At 38.9% G+C, this 21,304-nt stretch overlaps 1 protein-coding gene across 4 annotated transcripts in view; it reads right to left on the bottom strand.

Moving 5' to 3' along the window:
• The window catches only part of PITPNM3 (PITPNM family member 3), a 148,923-nt gene that overhangs the window by 85,004 nt on the left and 42,615 nt on the right, over positions 1–21,304 (bottom strand). For all 4 annotated transcript variants that reach the window (XM_067309434.1, XM_067309435.1, XM_067309436.1 and 1 more), the window contains one exon: positions 10,623–10,730. In XM_067309434.1, coding sequence (XP_067165535.1) covers positions 10,623–10,730 — 108 coding nt within the window. The remainder of the gene's footprint in view (positions 1–10,622; positions 10,731–21,304) is intronic.

The raw sequence follows: 21,304 nt of genomic DNA, 5'->3' as shown, positions 1-21,304 counted from the left end.
AGAAACTCACTGAAAAACAGCAAACAGGTAAGTGTTTATGGAACCCTTCCTACATAAGAAGCCTGAGTTCAAACCCCTGCCCCTACCCCTGAGTTGGAATTTCAAGTAGAACTCCTGTTTTACAGGAAAGTTAAATAATAAACACAGCTCCTGGCTATTCTGGCCTAGGTGTAATTACACCTCTCAGGAAATATTAACCCAACAAGTTCTAGTTTTCATCACGTTGCAGAATATTAAAAATTATATATATTTTGGTCAAAAATGGCAAAGTCTCCAGTCAGCCTCAGCAGTAAGTTGAAAGCTGGTATTCTCTCTTCTGGAACCAGCAGATAGCTTATGGGACTGAAACTGCAGATAGAACTCACTAGTTCAAACGCAGCCTGCATCAGTTGCTATCCACAGTCACAGACATTATATTGACTCCTTAGAAGTTGACTCTGACAGTCCTACCTGAGCAGGAAGATCTGTATTCAAAATACAGCACTATATTTGACATTAAATGGCAATACACACAGGTCTAGTATCATGACTTCACTATTAATGTTAGGCTCATCAACAATTTAGGACACTACCGACCCTATACTGCTCTTGAAAGCTTTAAAAATCTAACATTTAAAAGACCTTTCTTGGTTAAAAATATCTAAAACGTACTGCATTTGAAACAGCGTTCCTAAAGAAGTTAACCACAGTATTAAGTGGTTAAACAAAGAAATACTGTTAACTGACTAAACTAAATGCATGAAGCACAGGCTTGCTATTATAAAGCACTTCAGTTTCATTTAGGAACAAAAGAGGATGGATAGAAAACATCACATTGAGAAATTACACTAACAGATAAACTAAGTTGCAGCATCCTGACCCAACATGACAGAAATCCATCCAAATATGATACATGTCTAGACAAAGTCCAGGCCAGTCACTAATGAATCACTGCACCACTGGAAATAAAATCCGAACACAATTGCATTTAGAAATGTTCTTGAAATAGCAATTTACTACAGCTACATTCCTCAGACAAACCCTCATCTATGGGCAACGCATAATGTTGGTGAAACTATCTAAGGACAAGGTACACCAGAGAAAGAAAACTAGGAAGAGATCAAAAGTCCAGTCTGGGGAACGGCATCTTCAATGAGGAGCTGACCCATTATAAAGTCCATATTGAAAACAGAAAATGCAGGATTGAAAATAAAATTCCAATTATTAATAGAGTAATCCCTATTTGGTCATGATCCACTTTGCTTTGAATATTGTAATTAATTACAAATAATGAATGTCAGGATTACAAGCGTGGCTTCAATAAAGCAGCTAAATTTTATGTTTTGCTTTAGGTGCAATAACATACCCCACAGTTATTTTACTGTGACTCCATGCAGTAACCAAGCACAGAATTTGGCTCTTTAACAGTCACTAGGATTGTCTTTGGAACAGAAATCTGCAGAACAATACTGTTGTAACCAGGGCCTTAAATACACCTGCTCTCAAACACAATGTAAGCATCTTTTTTCATCCCTTGAACAGCCCCACCTACCAAAACAGATTTACTTCCATAATCAAGATGTAAGTTTGAACTCTGCAGTCTATGGAGTCATTCAGCTCCTTGCTGGAATGTCCAGCTAGCAGCTAGCCAGTGCCAAAGAGGATGAATTGTTTGGGGTGGGGGGAAAGAGTTGGCAAGGAGAACACTTCTCCACTTGTTCCTACGAGGTCACAAAATGACCTCGGATGGTTATAACTGTCGGCATTCATGCAGTCAATATTTTATACGACATTCTAGATGCTCAGTTCTCTGCACCACTTGGCCAGGCCTCAGACCTGGCTAAACTCCTCAAGGAAACATTAAAGTCATTTCCATCAGAGCCTGAAGCAAATGTGCATAAGTGAGCAGATACTTCCAAACATCTCCAATAAATTCTTTATGAACCAGAACAACGATAAAATTTGACTGCTTTCCAAATGCTATTAATCATCATCCCTTACTTAAAACACTGAAGTCAACATACCTTCGGTCATGCAACACAGTCCTTTGAGAGACAAAACCAGACAGCTTTATTTTTCCTTTTCATACTGAGGTCAAGGTTTCATTATTTGTCTTGAGTAATTTCATGGCTTTCTTGCAATATAACTTTGAGAAGGTTCAGAACAAGAAAAGTCACCCATTGCCATTTTAATGAGCATAAAAACTGTATCCTGAAGCATATTTGCGTTCAGAAATTAAGCCCATCTTCTGGTGAAAGCTAGAAATTCCGTGCTCCTGAGAAGCACAAGAAATGCAAGAAGAGTCAGTCAAAACAAGCAGAAACCATACACAGCCATTTTCAGATGCCACCTAATTCTAGCGTATGTTTTACAAAGATATATATTTTTCTCACAAGAAATAATGACCAAACAAGAACATACCAGTTACCTGTTACCCCATAACTACACCATGAATTCAAGTTACTGTGAATCTTCTCCTACTGTGATGTTCTTACATTATCTAACACAAATCATTTCAATTTTCCTATCACACACACACATCTATCTTTCTGGAGATCATCTTCACATCTCTCTAAACTTTAAGCGAAGCTTTCATGGGATAAAGCTATTTAAAGACCAGAAAGAGGCACAAGCACTTTCCTTGCATTCCCGGATGAGCTTCAGGAAATCTTCCACCCATCACTAAAGCCAAAAGCTGTCTTTCAACCAATGTCAATGTCAGCATGCAAACCCTTTACAAACAATGCATTCCTAACACATTATGGATTGAGTAATTAAAAACAGTATGACAATGCAAAGTGACAAAGGAAAATCAAGAAGACTGCATTAAGATCTCAAGCTTGGCATTCGCTAAGATCTGAAATTTTGGCTTTGCAAACTTAATTTTGGGGTATTCAATGACTGTAATTGAATATAGTCCGGCTTGACTTTCTGGCATGTTGGACTGTCGTCACCTCAGCCAAGGGCTGAAAACAAGATCTGTTATGTTAGCCAGCCAACTAGATAGATATGCTGTTTTCACATCTGAACTGCTTCAGCAGCCAAGGGACAAAATTGTTCCAAGAATCACTTGCATAAGACCTACAAAACAGCTTGGAAATTCATGTGTTCTTAGGGTTCCCCAGGTTGCTTTTGTTTTATGAAAAGCACAAAGCTAAACAATGGGCAATTAAACATTAAACTTCTGACCAAAAAAAAGCCCAGCATCCCTCAAAAGGTAAGTGAGGCTCCTTTTGTTCAAAAGGAAACCAGCTGTGCTGAAAAGTACAACTGCCAGAACAAACAGCCTGAAGAAGTAATGGAAAGGAATAGGATGGTAGCAGGTAATACAAGACAGCACAGTGCTTAATGAGCTCAGGGTTTGGATACCTTTAAAGTCAGCACCCATGCTTTTTTTCTGCAAAGCAATCTTTTAATTTAGTATGTATACACTATTCTTGTCCATCTGCAGAAGAGACACTATCAGCAGGTAGAGGGTAGCAGAGAGTTCAGCAAATAGAAAATCTCTACCAATTAACTGCAACATGTAATTATAACGACTGCACTGAGAGAGCAGTACCTAAACATTCAAGCCACTCGGAGGCTTGCTCTTCTCCAAGCATTTGGAGAAAACAAATAATAAATAGGAAATGCTAAAAAGCCACTCCATTCTAACACAGATGCCTTTCCCATTCTGCTATGGTCAGTCAGTCCTCACTGGAGTATTGTGCTATAACAAGAACTAGAATCAAGACTGCAGCCTGCCGCAAAAGGAGCATTACTGTGGCCATTAAAAGGATGCATACCTTTGCTGATCAGCTTGATTGCCTGTGTGATCATTATGCCAGCACCTTTATCATTTAATATTTCTCCCCAATAATACCAAGGACAACAGCATATGAAATTCTTTTCTTTTTCTTACTGTGCTGCACTTTTGGAACAAGTGGAGTAGACCAGACCCTTCTCCTTCCCAGACACCTGTTGCATCATCTTTCAGTGAAAGGAGGCAGTACGGCAAAAGCAAAGTATTCTAGCAACTCTTGCCTAGAAGAAACCTCCCTGGCATTTCTGGTTAGATGGCCAGGAACCAGAGTCGTCTAGTTCTGGTTACCGACTCACTGGAAACAGAAAACCAGAGAGCCATAAACAAAGCAGAAACTCAACACAAGAAAAAACAAAGCTACAATGCTTTATTTGATCCAACGCTGAAATAGATATCTGAGAAGATGCAGTGTAGCTTGCACAAGTTTACCCACAGCAGCTCTGTCTGTGGCAATAGTCCAGACAACGCTCCCTGCTTCTTCTCACCAATTAGGAAGGCAAAGGTGAAGAAACATTCCCCAGGATAGAAGTTACCAGCTCAGGAAGGGCCACCTGATCTACTAAAGCTGCAGAACAATGCTACCTTTTTCTCACTGCAGTTTGATGTGCATGAAGCTGGTTCATGTTCATGGATGTGTGATGCTGGTCAGCTGACAAAGCCTAGGTATGCTGACATTGAACTGCATTGTCTATTCCTTGACAACTCCATGTTTCTTCTTCTTTTTAGGAAATAAATTGGAACATGAGGGGAAAAAAAAAGCGTCAAAATGAAGAGCAAAGAGCAGCATATCCCGCTGTCTGCACACAGAATCCACATCTCAGCAGGACTGCTAATCTCCAACTGCAATGGCAAGCACTTATTATCTCTTTATGGAGCTCTGTCCTTTATTTGCTCCCGATGTTTCTGCATTCTCTGCTACTTTAATTTGTGTGTGAGAGAAAAGACAAAAAAAGAAATGCCATGTTATACCCCTATAACACTTTCCAGCTCTCAAGTATACACTCAGTTTAGAGTTATTCTCTGGTGACTACTTAAATACACTTATTCTTTGGGAGAGCTTCCAGAGGAGGAATTGCTCAATACATTTGGGCCACACCCTCAGTTAAGATAAACCCATTAATGATGAGGCAGATTTGTTTTTGTTTCTTAAAGAGCAGAATCTCAGTAGTCTGGAAGTGGTATGAGAAAGCTTATCACAATTTAGCAAGAACAGTGCTCTGCTCTCAAAGCTAACAGGTGTTCAGTCATTTTCCTCAATGGGAGCAGAATCAGGGAAAAAGGGAAGGAAAGTTCACTCTCCCCATCTAGGAACACAGGACCATGAGAAAGCTCCCAGCTCTCTGAAAAAACGCAATCTGTAATCTTTTCCTAATCTAAATAAACTCCACTTTAAAAACTACTTGGATTTTCTTGCACTGAAACCTGCTCCCCTCTGCACTATTCCAACTAGAAGACTGGTCTCTATATTAGCAACAGGACCCAGTGCCTGAGATGCTATTTTTGACATAAAAAAAACTTGAAACTATTTATCCTTAAAGGTGCAATAAAGGAACAAGATGAACCTTAATTTGACAGATTTAGTCAAACTTCTGGGAAATGGGAAGAAAGGTCTTGCATATGAGCTATTTGAGGCAAAGCCCAGCCTTAGCTTCAGGTTTTATAGAGCAGGCAAAAAAAAAAAGGGCTCAAGGCTAGGGCCTCCAATATTCTAGAAAGGCACAAAATCTTCCAAAACAGGCAGAAATTAGCCAAACCAAATTTTCTGTTTCAACTCTTAGCCAGAAATGAAGTTCATGTCACAAATAACTTCTCTATGCTGAATTTTCTTCTCCTCAATATGCATCTTTGCATGCACAACATGTGTGCTTATTCTTCTAAAGCTATCACTAATGATTTCAAGCCAACAAATGAAGCATTGATGTAGCTTAAGTGACTGGTTCTCACCCCCAGCATGAGAAAATAAGATATGCATTCCCCAAGAAGCCCAGTGTCAGGCTGACCTGTAAAAAATGCCTACTTGGGCAGCACAATGTAGGAATTTTATGTTCTGAAACTCCATGTGGGCTCCAGGAGACAAACATTTACTGCTGTTTTGTTGGACCCCAAACAGATCAAAATCAGGCAGGATGGCTATACTGTTTTCTAACTTTAGGGCACATATTGCTCTAAAGCGCCCTGCTGAGCACAGTTGCAGCCACTGCTTGACACAACACAACACTGTAGCTCAATACTAATGTCACAGGTTTATAGTTGCATTTTTTTTTCCCCCCCACTTCCTTTTCTGTTGGCACAAAGCTATGCCTGTGTCCTAAAGGAGTAGTGTAATAGTTGCTGCTCTTATCTCAGCCTACTAAATACACTAACATATGTGTTATGTGTACATATGTGAGCAGAGGGGGGCATTGCTTACTCCTGCAGGCAACACCTCTTCCATTAAAAGATTTCCATTACAATTCACATATGTTAAGTGGGAATCAACTTCCTAAGGAAAAATTGGAGTAATGAACACTCCAAACTCCAAGGGGGAGTGTGGGAAATCCTCACACGCAGCTGGAAAACAATTTAAGAATATCTGGGGCATTTTGGTTCCAATGACTTTTTGAAATACATCAATATCAGCATGGCTACCTATGAAAGTATATCAGGATTCTACCAGCTTTTTTAACTTTCACTTTTTTTTTTTAAACTCTCTTATACCCCAGTAAAATGTGCACATCAAGGAATTACATACATTTGAACTTCAGAAACCAGAAGCAACTTCAAAGTTCTAGAGTTGCCATCTCCTCCTACAAAGCTACCTTTATGGCACTCAGATATACTCAGCCTGTCCATGACTATCAAATATGGACTTTTCAGAGAGAGCTATTTAAATAAAAAGGCAGAAAAAAGGTTAGCTGCTTGTAAGGAAGAGGTTTTCCTCTCTTAGAAGTTTGATAATTACTGACCTAATTTAAGAAATGTCCTAATTTCAGAAAAAAGAGGAGAGAGAAAAGTAACCAAGGAAGTAGTGCAAAGAGTCTTTGAAGTTTGATCTAAGAGCCAAAAATTACTTATGAAGTGCCTGCTGGTGAACTAAAGGCAGAATCCCATTGTATAAAGCACTCCACAAACACACAGCTTCTCTTCTCAAAGGAGTTCACAGTCTATAAAGACCAAATAGAACAAGGGATGGGCAACAGAAGGAAGGAGGGCAACCCTACTACTTATGTGACTTTATTTCAAGTCATATGCAGATTTGCTCTCAAACATGCACACTTTGACCTCATGGGTAATGTCTACTCCATGAATGGGATTTTTTCCCCAAGATTTCACTCTTTGACTGAAATGCTGACGCATGCTTAAATTTACATATGCCATTAATTAACTTGGATTGAATGGCATATTCTTACAGAAAAAAGTATTTGCTTGGTTGGCCAGCTAAAATGTGATTCTTTATAGCCAGAAGTGAGGATACAGTACAAGTAAGAATTATAAAGTATATATTTTATGGTTCAAATTCAGTATACTCCTTGCTACACCTTCTTCAGGGGACCACAGATTTTATTTTCTAATACTGTATCCTGAAAAGAGTATGAAAATAAAGTAACAACAACTGCAACCTTTCAAACATTAACAATGTATATTTAAAGTAAGACTATGTATCCAAGATAGCTGGAGGAAATGTGAAGCATTAAAATCCAACAGGCTGAATTTATTCCTAGTGCTCAGTACATGCAATTTTCCTTAATGTAACGGACAGATACTTCACACCAGGTGTGAATTTAACCACCTGGTTATAATTTGTGAAAATGCTTTCGTTCCATTACAAGGAAAGCAGCTCTATCACAACAGTTTTTGCACCTGCATGAGTTTTTAATTCAGCTTGATTGCTGTTTGTGGTGTTTTCTGTAATGACAACTTAATAAACTTAAATGATGTTCCCAGTTTTCCACCCCAAAGAATTATTTGTCACTGATGAGAAAGCTTTTGCTGGTCGAGTGCTCTCAGTCATACTTACTAAGAATCAATAATTGATTAAATTATATACTTGCCATTTATAAAGTTGCTAATGACTTGTCTGTCTTGTGCTGGAACTATAGCAATACTTAAGTAGTGTCCAGTGGGTCTTCAGCTCTGCCCAGAGCATACTGCGTCTTTCTGTCTATCTTCATTTGTTGAAAGGGCCCATAATAGCATGCTTTATTAATCAATCTATTAAACCATTAAAAAGAATCAGTGCTCTGTTCTCTGCAAAGGCACCTAGCAAAACCATTGGCCTTGAAGACTGATTTACTTGCAACAAAGCAATTTTATCTGCAGCAAGCGCCAATGAACTCACCATTCTCTGAAAGCCAACTTTGGCAAAGAAACAAAGGGCTCTTTCCCTGGATCAGCAGAGCTTACTCCCCATATCTTTCCATTGAAACAGTGAAGTTACCTGGGAGGGAAGACATCTAGGACCATCTCTCTTTTTTCTACATAATGTTTTTTAAAAAACAAGAGTCCAGTTTTACTTGAATTGTTAGTATTTGACTATAAACCCTTAGGCTAAGCCTGAAATACCTTTCTACTATGGTGAATGACAGAAGACAATATAGTCTTCCTCCAAACATCCTCCTCCTCTACACTTTGCCTTCATCATTTTGTATCTGATGGTTGCTAATCACAGTGCTTTATAAAAAAATCGCTGAATCAGTAACACCATTCAGTCTCGTTAGGCTCTAACAAAAGTACTCTATAATTATCTGCATCAAAACACTGCGATAAGATCCATCAGCATTTGGAAGATACTTCCATGAAGAGAGACTGAGATGGGCACATGCAGAGGAAAATCAATACATAGCATTAATAAGACTGATTCTGAGAGTATGAAGTGGGAGAGAAAAGAAAGAAATGCATGTAAATACCTGGTCTATTTAGAAACCTGATGGATTTAGGAGGGGTTCAATCAGGAAAAATTCCTAACGGGCAGTGTGCATTACAGCCAATACTCTATTTTCCTTTGCATTGCTGAAGCAGTGAAATTACATTCTGACATAAGTGGCCATTGCACACATAATATTGGCTCAGGCACATGCTAGTCCAGTTCTTACTGACTTAAGTCTTTGCCTGGCATCTCTGCCCAAGAAAGGGCAGGAATTAGGTATTCCAGCACAACTAACACCAACCTAAAAACTTGTAGCCACAGTATGAAGTAATATCAGAATGTAGATGCATCTTACACATTGGTCAATTCAGCAAATGCTTTTTAGATGAGTACACAGGCTCTAAAGCCTCTTCTAGCAGTCACACGTGAATAAAAATAAAGGAAAGATAGTGAACAGACGAGAACCCTCAAAAATAGAAAACCTTTGCATGAAGAAGAGTAGACTACAATTCAGGGAACATTTTTTTCCATTTAGTTCTGCATAGATCTTCCATGCAACCCTAGGTCTCACATTCTCTTTGTTTCAGCTACTCCTCTTTTATCAGCCTTGTTCCTTAATAGCAGAAACCCTTTAGTCTCTTGCAACTTTTTCCTTAGTGTCCAACACAAGGGGCACTACCAAAAAAACCAACAAACCCATCCTCGTATAATGAATCCTAAAGTAAGCATACTAAAACTTTGCCAGAGCTGGAAGAAATACAGAAATATCTGCAAGAAGTCCAGGATAATCTGTTCTTGATAAGTCATTCAAAAAATTAACTCACACTTGATACAATACTAGATTAACTTTTCTTGCTACTTCGTAACAGAAAAAAAGGCATATTTACAACATCTCTCTTATGAAACCCCATTGAAACTCTGACTCCAAATGAAGTTACCAAGCAACATAAGGAAGCACTCAATATCATCGTTAAGAGCAGATGTAAAACAAAACTTTTTTTCTTCTCTAATTAACCTTTAACAATTGTAAATACACTGTCTGGACTGGTGTCAACCTGTCACTTAAATACTAGCAGAATAAAAAAAATTCTGATGGTAACGAATGAAGAAATCTGTGATTTCAATATTACTTCTGTACATGTATTCTAAAACAGTCCAGTTTATAGTTATCTGCAGGATTAGCTACCTGTAGCAAAATAAAGCCAAGCATTCTAAAAGGGTTCTTAATATGGGCAAATAAATCAAATTCTTAAAAAAAGCTAGATTTATTAGCCAGTACCATCATACACGGGCCCCATACCACAGGTGAACAAGGAAGTTAAGTCCCTCCCTCTCCAAAAGTCAATGAGGTAATTTTCATTTTCACATGATTATGTAATCTAGGAGCCAAAGGGACAATTAAAGGCAGACTGCTTAGGCTCTTGGTGTAGGTCCTAGATTATTACTGGTATACCAGTGCCCATTTCCCACTCATTTCAGTGGCAAATAGTTACTTAACTGGTTGCTTAATGCTGGCCCAAAATACTCCAGAAAATATGGGTCCCTTTCAAAATTCCAGATAGGGATTTGCTGACTTTAAAGAGAACTTTACAGTGTAGAAGTACCAGAGACTGACTCTGAGTAGCAAAATAACTCAGTGACAATGACCAAAAAGCCTCTTGTATATGTTGACTACAGGAAATATACAAAACACTGGTGCTGGTCCTGTAATCTGTCTCACAGCTGTTGAGCTCCGAGTCTGGTACAGTCCCACTGAAGTCAATTAATCTACGATATTACCTGGTCCGCCAGAGAAGAAGATTCTTCCTGGAATAGAAACTAGATTATTGTAATTCATTTTTCAGTACTAAAATATCACTGTACATCTTTTAGCTATGGGATACTGTAAATGGTATTTCTATTGAGTATTTTAATAAAAAAATCAGATGACATTGCTTTAGTTGTCAGATTTTCTTGTTAACTTTAAAATAATATGCAAGGCAAGCTAAACATTACCTTGATTTTCTTCCAGCTTCCCGATTGTTTCTATCTGCTCAACAAGGTCATTTGAGTTCCACTGGCTCATGCCTATGAGAATGGCACTTTTTCCTTCCACCACTTCTTCTGTAGGAGGAAAAAGGAGAATGGAATAAATTGCAGTGACAAACAAGAGAACAAAGAGGATTAGTGTTAGTAATTATCAGAGAAATAAGCAGGTCGTTATGATCCCTAATGGGAATATAGAACAGGTTAGTATACACAGGACTCTAGGAAGTCTTCCTGCTTAACAATTCACCCTGCACTGTATGCACATGCTGTGTGTGTTGTGTGCAGGAAAACCAGGGGAAAGAAAGGACTGCACAAATTTTTGCTCTTACCTTGAACACAGCACTTAAAGATAAATTTAAGAGCAAATTACTCTACTGAATGTTTAATATCAAGAAGCAGAACTAGTCAGATAGTCTCTCTCTTCCTGCAAATAAGTTTTCAGAAAAATTTTTTTTTGTTTTGCAAACATTGCAGAATCAAGATTAAAAAAAACCTTAAATAATAATGGACACCTTTGTTTTTTCTAGCAGCTGACAAAAATTTCACACAACCTACCAGTTTTGCCCAACCCACAGTTCTCATTCTTCAGTTTCTAAAACCTAAAAATACTTCCAGTGTTAAAGAGCTAACCTGTATTTTTTCTCTTGAAATGGATAATTTACCTGAAAATTCCTGTGACAAGAGCCATTTTCTGACCAAGAAGTCATGGAAGTGTGTTTATGTTTAATCTTTACAACAGCCCTAAAAAGCAATTAATAGGCTGTAAGCTCAGGAGAGTAGGAATAGTCTCTTTCTTACCAGCCTGGGTAGAGCAGAAATGCTTCAGGGGATATACACCGTAAATGACACAGCTTGCTAGTGTTAGTATCACTGTAAACTTTTTGAAAAGGAATGGTCTTTTTTTCTTCCAAATCTCCCAATTGATACAGGAATACAAACACTACACTTCTACTTGTACAATTCAGTTACCTCTAAAAAAACAAGAAAACCCCCCAACACCCTGTAGTTTAGTAGCAGTGCAAATTTTACCAATGTGCATCTAAAATCCTGATTTCCTGTTTGTCATATGTGTGAAAATGCTGTAATAATGCCATTAAAGCAGTAATTCTACCTAGCACGCATGTAATTATATTAGTATAATATTTACTGATTATATACTTACATTGCTTCAAGAAACAAAGTAAGCTATACTAATACATAGAGTAATCAAAATAGCCCACAACAGTCAATAAACTATAAGGGCAGGAGAACCAGCACTTTCCAAGACATAAGGGAAACCTCAGTCCATATTTCAGGACTTTTATCAGTTATATAGGGGCACTTCAACATTTCATTTCAGCCTGGAAGTACAGCTATAAAGGTGTCTTATAACTGCAAACATTTTAAAGCTTATTATGTATCACAATTTTAGCCTGTAATCAAAATAACATTTTCCTACTTTAGATTGGCCTAAAGTGAAATTATTTCGGTAAAGGTCACATTAAACCATAAATATTAGCTAGTAGATTTCAATATCCTAAAATTCTGATTTCGGCACATTTAAAAAGGGGGGAGGAATGGACTCACAGACCAGTTTATAGACATTTCAAGCATGTTTTTTCTTTTCATCAAAAGCCATCTGTGCTCTATAAGGCTTTAAACTTTCGTGTAGAGACACAAAGACATCCTGGAATGGCACCAGCTCCATAGTGCAGAGAATCAGGTCTGTAAATAGGCTTATTCTTTTATTGGGATCTTATCCAGGAAGGGGGTGGGGGGAAGAGCTTGGAGCCAGAAGCACCAACAAAATGATATGTTGCAGATGTTGCTTAAAAAAAAACAAAACAAAACAAAACAAAAAAAAAAACACCAGGCTTAGAAAGCTGTATGAAAACATTTTCCTTTGATTTACCAGCTGTTTGGGAAGAAGGGTGCATTAGTCCTTTCTGAATGAACTTACTAAAAACATTTTGGCCTAGCTGTGTACAGCCAGAATGGTCTCTGTATCTAGGGTGAGTACATAAAAAAAAGCAATGCAAAATAAACAAAGAGGGTTCTTTACTTGCTGAGGTACTGATTCAGCAAATGGGCCAAAATCTGCCCTCTCTTACTGCCTGCTGTTGAGACAAAGGCTTTATTACAGGAGTAAACAGAGCAGAATTTGGCCAGAATATTTCATACTGAAATAATCAAATTAAACTTTTCAAGTGCGTGTGTGTGTGTGTGTGTGTGTGTGTGTATAGATAGACATAAATCTATCTATACACACATATATGCATATATAAAGTGAAATTCTTGAACATACAATGACAGCCAGGCCTTGCAGTTGACCTCTGAGGGTATAAAGCATTTAAAGAGATCTTGGTATTGGGAGTGGATGAAAATGGAGATCAAAATTAGGGTTTTTAAGTTGCTTCACAGTTGTCACCATACCTGATCTCCCCCCTAAGTTTTACATTTTGCAGAAACAAACAGTAATGAGGGCCATTTGTCATATTTATCAAAGAAGCTGAGAACAATCCAGCAAAGTCTGTACTGGATTTCATATAATCTCAGCTGCTCCCTGAGGTTAAAATTAAAATAAAATAAATAAAAACACATCCACCCAACCATCGAAAATAGTGTTTTGCTCATTTTTTTGTCATTTTCTCTCACACAGGTTGATTTATTTGAAGTTCTGTGGGGAGGGAGGAAAGGATCCAGAGGGTGGCTCTGGGGAGCCTGGCGGTGCTGCCCTCAAAGCCGACCGAACTGCCCCACGGACACACTGCACCTCTTGCGGCCAACTCCGCAACCAAAGCCTTTGCCTGGAGCCCCTTCCTGCACTGGCTGCTGACATTTAAGTAAAATGAGAGATGGCAAGACCAGGCCATTGAGCTCCTGGATATCAAAGTAAAGGAGGCAGCTCTTGTGGTCTGTTGGTTACACCTGGCAAAGCATAAATCTAGTCCCTAATGTCAAAGACAAAAATGCCCTTAGATAATCAGGCTTCAGTTCTGAAGGTAGAAGAAAACAGGTTGAGAGTTATATTACTATTTATTCTACCAAAACAATCCAAAATAAAACCATAGAACACAGTTCTTCTGTGCTGTGTACATTTACACTGTAAATGCAACTTTGAGCTTGTTTCCTCAGTTATAATGTAGAGATATGTCACCAGAAATGCTACAAAGGAAAAAAACTAAATAGCCCTACCAATTTTAAAATTCTTTCCATTATTTCTTTAGCAGCCAGTGGCGGAGTTTGGAACGGTATCCAAGGTTCCGGCTCTAAGCCCAATGCTAAAGCAAACTAAAGCAAAAGCTGTTGTAGTGAAGAGCCACAGTCTCAGGACAGTGCTCTCTAGAAGCAAGTCACGTGTTTGGGGAAAGGTGATTTGTGTTATTTGGTCATCTGATAAAGCTGACAAAAGTCCCAATAGATATTTGGGCTTTCTTCAAGTTTGAAGCAGAAAGCACAAACAGAAGTAGAAACTGCTTGTATAAACTGCCATAGTAAACACAGACCAAAAATAATACTATCTCATTGAGTAATTTGAAATTGAAACTCCCAGTATTTGTATTGTTACCAGGCTTAGTATTTCCCCATGGCTCACAAATGTCAATAATGTTTCTATCACAATTTTAGCAATCCTCTTCATTTATTTGCTTCAAATTATTAAAATCCCAAACCCTGACTTTGTTTTTCATCTGTTTGAGGCTTTTTCTTTTTAATAGATGATACTCAGTATTTCTAACCAAACTATATTGCACTTTAAAATATTCAAGCACACTAGAACAAAGGAACCGTAAATTTAAAAAAATCTGCAAAATCTGCCTCTAGTTTTTTGTACTAAAATAGAGTTTACTCCTTTATAGAGCTATAGCTGATTGCCTGTAATATTCTCTCAAAACCTGGAGCCAATTAATTTTTACTCTTCCTTAAAAGGCTTTTCTTGTTATCTAAATTACAAAATTTGATTTCCATCCAGGATTACTTTGCATCAGAAAAAATAATCTTAAGCAGTCTGAATCAAATAATCTAATCATCACCTATAAAGTAATATGGTAATACAGCATTATTGTTATATGCTTCAATGGAATCATTAACTCCACATTTATGCTTTTATATTGTCAGTCTGTGTTCCTTCTCTGAAATTAAAGCACCAACCTCAGAAGTTTTGAGGAGAAAACCAGTACCTGAAGCAACTCCTGTTAAAAATAAACTTTGTGAATGTTACAGTGCTGTCATAATGATGCTATGAAGCAGAGAAATAGGCCTCAACCTGTCAGCTCCCTCTGTAGAGACTGCCACAGAGTTCAGTATCCAGAACTAGCAAGACCTGGCACCCAGCACACAATCTTGCTTGGGTGATCGTCAGGGTGATCTCCAGCAGCAATATCACCTATTTCCACCTCAGCCCTCTCCCTCCATGGCCCTCACCTCCCTCTGGGTGCTCATCAGCCCTCTGCACTTTTAAAAACCAGATCTATTTCACAACCAAGGTCATAACACATTTCCCTCAAAAGAGTCATCGTACAAATAAGGGATGAACAAAGAAACAGGATGAACTAGGATGTAGGGATGTATTGCCAAACAGAACAGGTTATCTTCTTAACTCACGTGCATCCTTTAGCATTGTGTTTTTTCCCTGGCTACAAGAAATGGCAACTTCTACAATCATCTGCTTTAGACATGACTCCAAACTGAGACTACCTTTGGCCAGTTTCCTGCTCTCATTTTACTTCTTAGATCTCCTGCTGGTAAAACCAAGTTATACTTCTCTCATGGCTACATCTGGCTGCAATTTATACCACCAGGCATCTGGAGTGGAGTCATAAACATGCCATGTTTTAGTGGTCCTGACTAGCAAAGACAATCACTCTGCAATGTCAGTACATGCTGCCGAAATCTCTCCTCATTAGCAACTTTTCCTTCATACTCTCAGGGGCTAACTATCAGCCGGAGAGAACTGTTTAAAGAGAAATTCCAAGGATCAAGGACTACTAGAAAGAGATGTTTGCTAAACAACAAACACTTGGGAGCTTAAAAGGGGGTTCTTAGAGGGTTTTATTGTTTATTCACATACTGGAAAATACACATATGAGTACATGAAATTCTTCCCTCAACTTTGCTCTTCTTTAAGTCATAGCCCTAGAAATATGATGAAATTATAACAATTTCACATCATTGACCCCATTTAGAGCAGTACCCTATACGAAAGCCTACAGTCTGCTCCTTGTCAAGAAGGCACAAAACTTCCCCTTCACATCAACAGCTTGCAAGCACTTCGGAGTCTCTTTTTTGTAATCTACCTGACAGCAGCTGGCAGATGTTCATCGTTTGTGACATCTGTAGTGATCCTAACCAGAAGACTATTGTCTTCTGTGTATCGAGGAGTTAGTGACCAACGTAATGGATAAACTGAGCAGACACTGTGCTAGGATGCTTGTACAGCTTGGCCAGATAAACTTAGTGGGTTGATAGTAATGAAGGAGCCTGCAGGCAGCTCCCACTTGGTACTGCCAATTACACCACCTGTGTGTCCTTGTCTTTATCTTAAGGTGAAGCAGCAAGTTCTCATGTGAACATCCTTTTGTTTGACAGTTGAAGTGACGAATAGAATTATTTTCTTCTAAGAAAATCCTATGAGCTCTAAAGAGCAAAATGCCAGTAAACTTTTCAATGGATGGGATCTGCACAGCAAGCTCTGCCCTGACTGGAGGCTCTTCCGATGCTGCACAACTCAGGGTTCTCAGCATCTGAAGGGATTAACTATAAGATTTACTATACTATTCTGTTTTTCCTTATAGCGCTCACTCCAATAAATGACATTTTAAGTGATACTTTACAGAGTCCGAGTGCCTTTCTTACTGGAATCATAACAGACACCAGCCCTAGTGCCTTGCAGTAGCATACAACAGCAGCTTGTGGCAGTACACAGATTTACGTCCCCTCCGGAAGCCCCAGCTAGCCTATTTTCAACTCAATGCAGCTTTCATCCAAAAAATACACATCAGGAAGAAATAATGGGTACACGGCACACAGTTCTCCTGCCCAAAGACAACCCCACCCATCATTGTATTTTATGCTTCATTGTCCTGCTGGGCAGCAACTGTCCATCTGCCCTTTGGTGTGAACTCAGCAACATTTTTCAGTAGCTGGAGTTCTTTTCCTGCTTTCCAGACATGGGGAAAAGCAGGATTGAGTGCAGGCTTTCAGACCATGAAGCATGTAGAAATGGGTAAAGCAGAGTCATTTAACCTGAGCAGAAGTCAAAACAAACAGTGCAGCAATCCCACAGTAGCAAGACATCAAGAAAAACTGAGAGAGCTTATAACAATGGCAAAACAGTCCTGGTGATTCCTTTCAGCTCTTGTTACTGCCTGGAATTTTATACCATTTTTCCACTACAACTTTTTTTTCCTTTGACTGTCCAAGTTACAACTACCTTACCCCCAAGTAGTTATCTTAAGGGAAATCTAGAATAGGAGGGGACAATGGAGAACAAGAGCTAGGCTTACCTAATATTCAGAATAATTGATAAAATATTGGCTGCAGTTTAGTCTAGCAGGAGCTTACCAATCTGGTAGAATATATGCTAAAGCATCTCAAAAGTTGTTCAACTTAGTCTGTACTGAATAGAAAAGCTTACAAGCTGTTAATATTCTCAAGATAGAAATGTCTCTATATTATTACAAACCCTTTCAAACATGGATATTTCCTTTAAGAGGAGAACTGAGTAAAATGTGTGGGTCAGAGGCATATACTTACACAACAAAACTACAGTTTAAAAACAAGAACTCAAGTCTTGTCCTGTCAAAAGCAAAGTCCAGAGTATCTTTAAGCTAACAAACCTGACTCAGCCTGACTCAGTCTTCCTGTAGAGCAGTGGGGGGGGAAGGCACCCTACTGTTGTGATGCTTTTGACATGTTACTCCCGAAACTGCAGTACTGCTCCAAACATTCTCTTTCCAATGCAAAACTTCAATTTCCTCTTCAGCCTATGGTTAAACACAATTACGGTAAAGCTCTTGTAAAAAGAAACTAGAGGAAAAAAAAGCAAAAAAGAAGGACCTTTCACACCATATCACCACCACAGCAGCAAAACAAGGAACAAAGAGACATGAGACAGCAAGAACATCTATGCTGAGCTTCTCACCACAGGTAACAAATTAGAATTTATTTCAGGCAGTGCTACATGCATTTTATCATATGGCTGAAATCAGTCAGAAAGCAAAGCACAACACAAGGACTGAAAATCAGCTATAAGCAGCAGCACAGGAAACAGAGACCACAGTATTTGCTCACCAGAAACACTGTAAACTGGTTCTTTTTCATACTCTGATATTTCCTCCTGCCCGTCCTTACTGCCAGAGTCAGATTTCTATGATGCCTTGTACATTACAGAACACATTTCTGTGATCCCTGGGGGGATTTTCTGTTCCACAATAACATCTCCCACTTAGTAACGTCTTCTCCAATCTAGAGCTTTGATACAGGCAAAATAAATTCCACCTCAAAATGTAAATAAGACAACAGACAACGCATTGAAAAAAAAGAATGGTACCAAAATGACTTGTGTGACAACAGACCTGAGGAAAATGATTCAGCTGTAAGGGATGTCCCTGGGGACAGTCAGTACAGACCACAGACCTGAGCATCTAAGCTCCTACCTGGGCTCCAAGTCAGAGGTATCTTAGTCCAAAGGCTGCCACTTCCCCCAAAACTTCCGCACCGTTTATCATTTAGCGAGGTCACAGCTCAGTCAGCAAACCAAAACGATATCCAGACTCTCTCACAGCATGGACATGAGCTCCTGCAACTTCTGAGGGCAGCAAAACTATAGGACTGCAGGTACCTCTGCAAAGTAGGCGTAGCCGAGTCTGACACTTAAGGAAACAGCAGCAAGACTACTGTGCTGGAGTCAAACACAGGAGCATAAAGTGAACACAGGAAAAGCAAAAATCCCTATTCAGGGCCAGAAGGAAAAAATTTAAGAAAACGCATTAGATGAGAATGTACTGAACTTCTCCAGCAATCCCTCATCTTCTGCACACACACATTTATTCTTGCGTGTCACAGCTTTATAAAATGTAAACAAACCTGAAATCAGTCTTTTAAATGCAAATATATTCAGTGAAGAGACTTATTTCCAGCAGTGATACTGCTTTTCTGGTTTATATCACTGTTTGTAACTTTTACCATCCAAGCAGATTAGCAATTCTAGCCTCGCTCTTCCTTCAGTTAAGGGGGTTTAATATAGAGTGATAGATTATGTATCCATGATGTCCAAAAAAAAAAGTCTCAAAACTCAGTCTCAGGTGTAAAAATCCACTGCTAAGCGCATCAACGTTCTTTTCTTCCAGCGAAGAACCTTCTATTTAATTGCCACACTCCCCAAGACCATATGAAGTTATTAAAAATAATGAGATATGTCCCAAGGGACTGAAATACAAGGACAAGACACACTCCTTTAAATGGTTCTGAGCGAATATAGCATATTGTATGTTACTCATTTTAAACAGAAATACACGGCCAGAGTCTTCTCTTAATTGGACTAATTTGTTTCTTTTTGTTCCTCTCAATTTCTGTCAGCACAAAGTGCAAGGGCAGGGGGGGCAGGGAGCTGCCTCTCTGACAACTAAGCATGGGATTAGTTTTTGGCAGTTTTTTTTTCCTTCCTTCTCTATGGATTAAGCAGCTGCCTGAATCAGTGCATATCCACTCATTCTCAGAGCTCTCCTGACACACAGCAGCTATGGGCTCTGCCTGTACCTCTTCTGACAACTTCTTTGCTGCAAGACATTTTCTTTGTGAATTTGAGATTTGAGAAACGAGAAAGTGCATCTCAAACACTGATCTAAGACATTGCATTTTGATTTCTCCAGTTTTCCTATGGAATAGGATTTGGAGATTTGTATTAGAAATCACTTTCTCTCAAAATCAGTCTAGAAAAGCTGCATTTCATAAGCCACACACCTACATAGCCTGCAGCACCACTTTAAAATCATGCTATAACCCAGCTGTCAGTCTGAGAATGCCAGGACACATTTTTTTGCAGGGAACCTCACACTACTGTTACAGGTAGAGTCTTGTTTCAGTATGACTGTAGCTAGGATTCTTCTCTCCTTATTGCTCAGAAAACGTTTAACGCTTTTCTCCAAGGTTGTGAAGCCAGTGTGGTCAACAGAATTTACCTTTCCTAAACAGCACTGCAATCTATCGTGCTTGAAGGGTCAAATATTCAATACACTTCTCAGAAGGGCTCTGTTAGCCAGCCCACAGGCAGGCCAGGTTAACTGAAGACAAAAGTTTCACAGGTGAGAATATACAGTTTACAAAGCTTAAAACTGTGATAAGTAATCAGTGAAAGTGATTACTTATCACTTACAACTAGAAAATGAAACTCTTTAAATGAGGCTTGGAGTAGCTGTGCATTCAAATACTTGCATATTCAGACCTACGCTTTCAAGCAACAATATTCAGCACCAACTCCCATAGTCAGTCCTGTGGACTAAGCACCAAGAGAGATGCAACAAGTCAAACTTAAGTACAGTGGTCATCAGCTTACTTAACATTGTGTTTTCTACCTACAGTGATAGCCATCCCCAGTGTAAAACACTTTCACTTCACTTCAAGTATTTGCTGTGCAAAGCATCTTCACCACTGATTTTCCTGTGTGTCACAAGGCATCACTAATACCACATTACACCACAGTCAATAGATTCAGGCAATTCTGCTGTAGCTAAAGCCGCTTCCCAATAGAATAGATTTCCTCCTGACAAGCAAAGCCAAACCAACCTTGAAGACTTGATCACCAGGAATGTAAAAAGCTTTTCTGTACCACTGAATTAATTTATTGCTTATTAGTTCTCCAATGGCAAGGGGCCTTCCACAGACTTAGGAGATTTTAATGGCATAGATTTTAAGGAGACATAATACAAATATCTTGCGATTTTGCTTTTGCATCCAGAAGACAAAAACCTAGCTGCTATTCTTATGGTTAGAAAAACATAAAAAATATATCAACACACATGCACCACATACACCCTCTCCCCCAACATCTTATACATCCACAACAGCATTGTAACTATGACGATTTACAACACTGATAATATGATGTTAGACTTCCAAAATATTAAAGCATCCATCTGAAAAAAAACCTAAGAGCAAGGATCATCCAAGTATTGACCACAGCCTCTTTATGCCTATCCACTGACATTAAAAATAACAGACAGCATGGGACAAATCAGCTTATAATGTCTGAATTCTTTCCTCTCTCTGCATAAACAGCTAGAACATCCCTATGTGTTAGAAGTCTCTTTCAGACTACGTTTTGCTACAGAATAAGAAGAAAATAATGGCTGTCCTGCAATGTATTTTCTAAAACATGCACTCATGCATACACACATACACACACAGAGCTCTTCCACTCAGAGCTCTCAAACTGGTCTTTGATGCCTTGCTTAAGCCCAACTCAGAAGTGTGGAAAATCTGAGGCAATTCCAGCCTGGGCAGGAGCTTGCACTGTGACATCAGACAAGATACAGCCAGGCTTTGTGCCTCAGTCTACCTGTACATCTGAAAAAATCCCTTATATTATTTACCTTTCTGAATTGCTTAGTTCTTTAATCCTTTGTGAATTGCTTCTTGATTTGCACATAGAAAATCCTCTACAACAGCCAGGT

The sequence above is a fragment of the Apteryx mantelli genome, chromosome 22 (genome assembly GCF_036417845.1).
Source record: "Apteryx mantelli isolate bAptMan1 chromosome 22, bAptMan1.hap1, whole genome shotgun sequence".
NCBI lineage: Eukaryota > Metazoa > Chordata > Aves > Apterygiformes > Apterygidae > Apteryx > Apteryx mantelli.
This window is presented reverse-complemented; position numbering and strand designations above follow the sequence as displayed.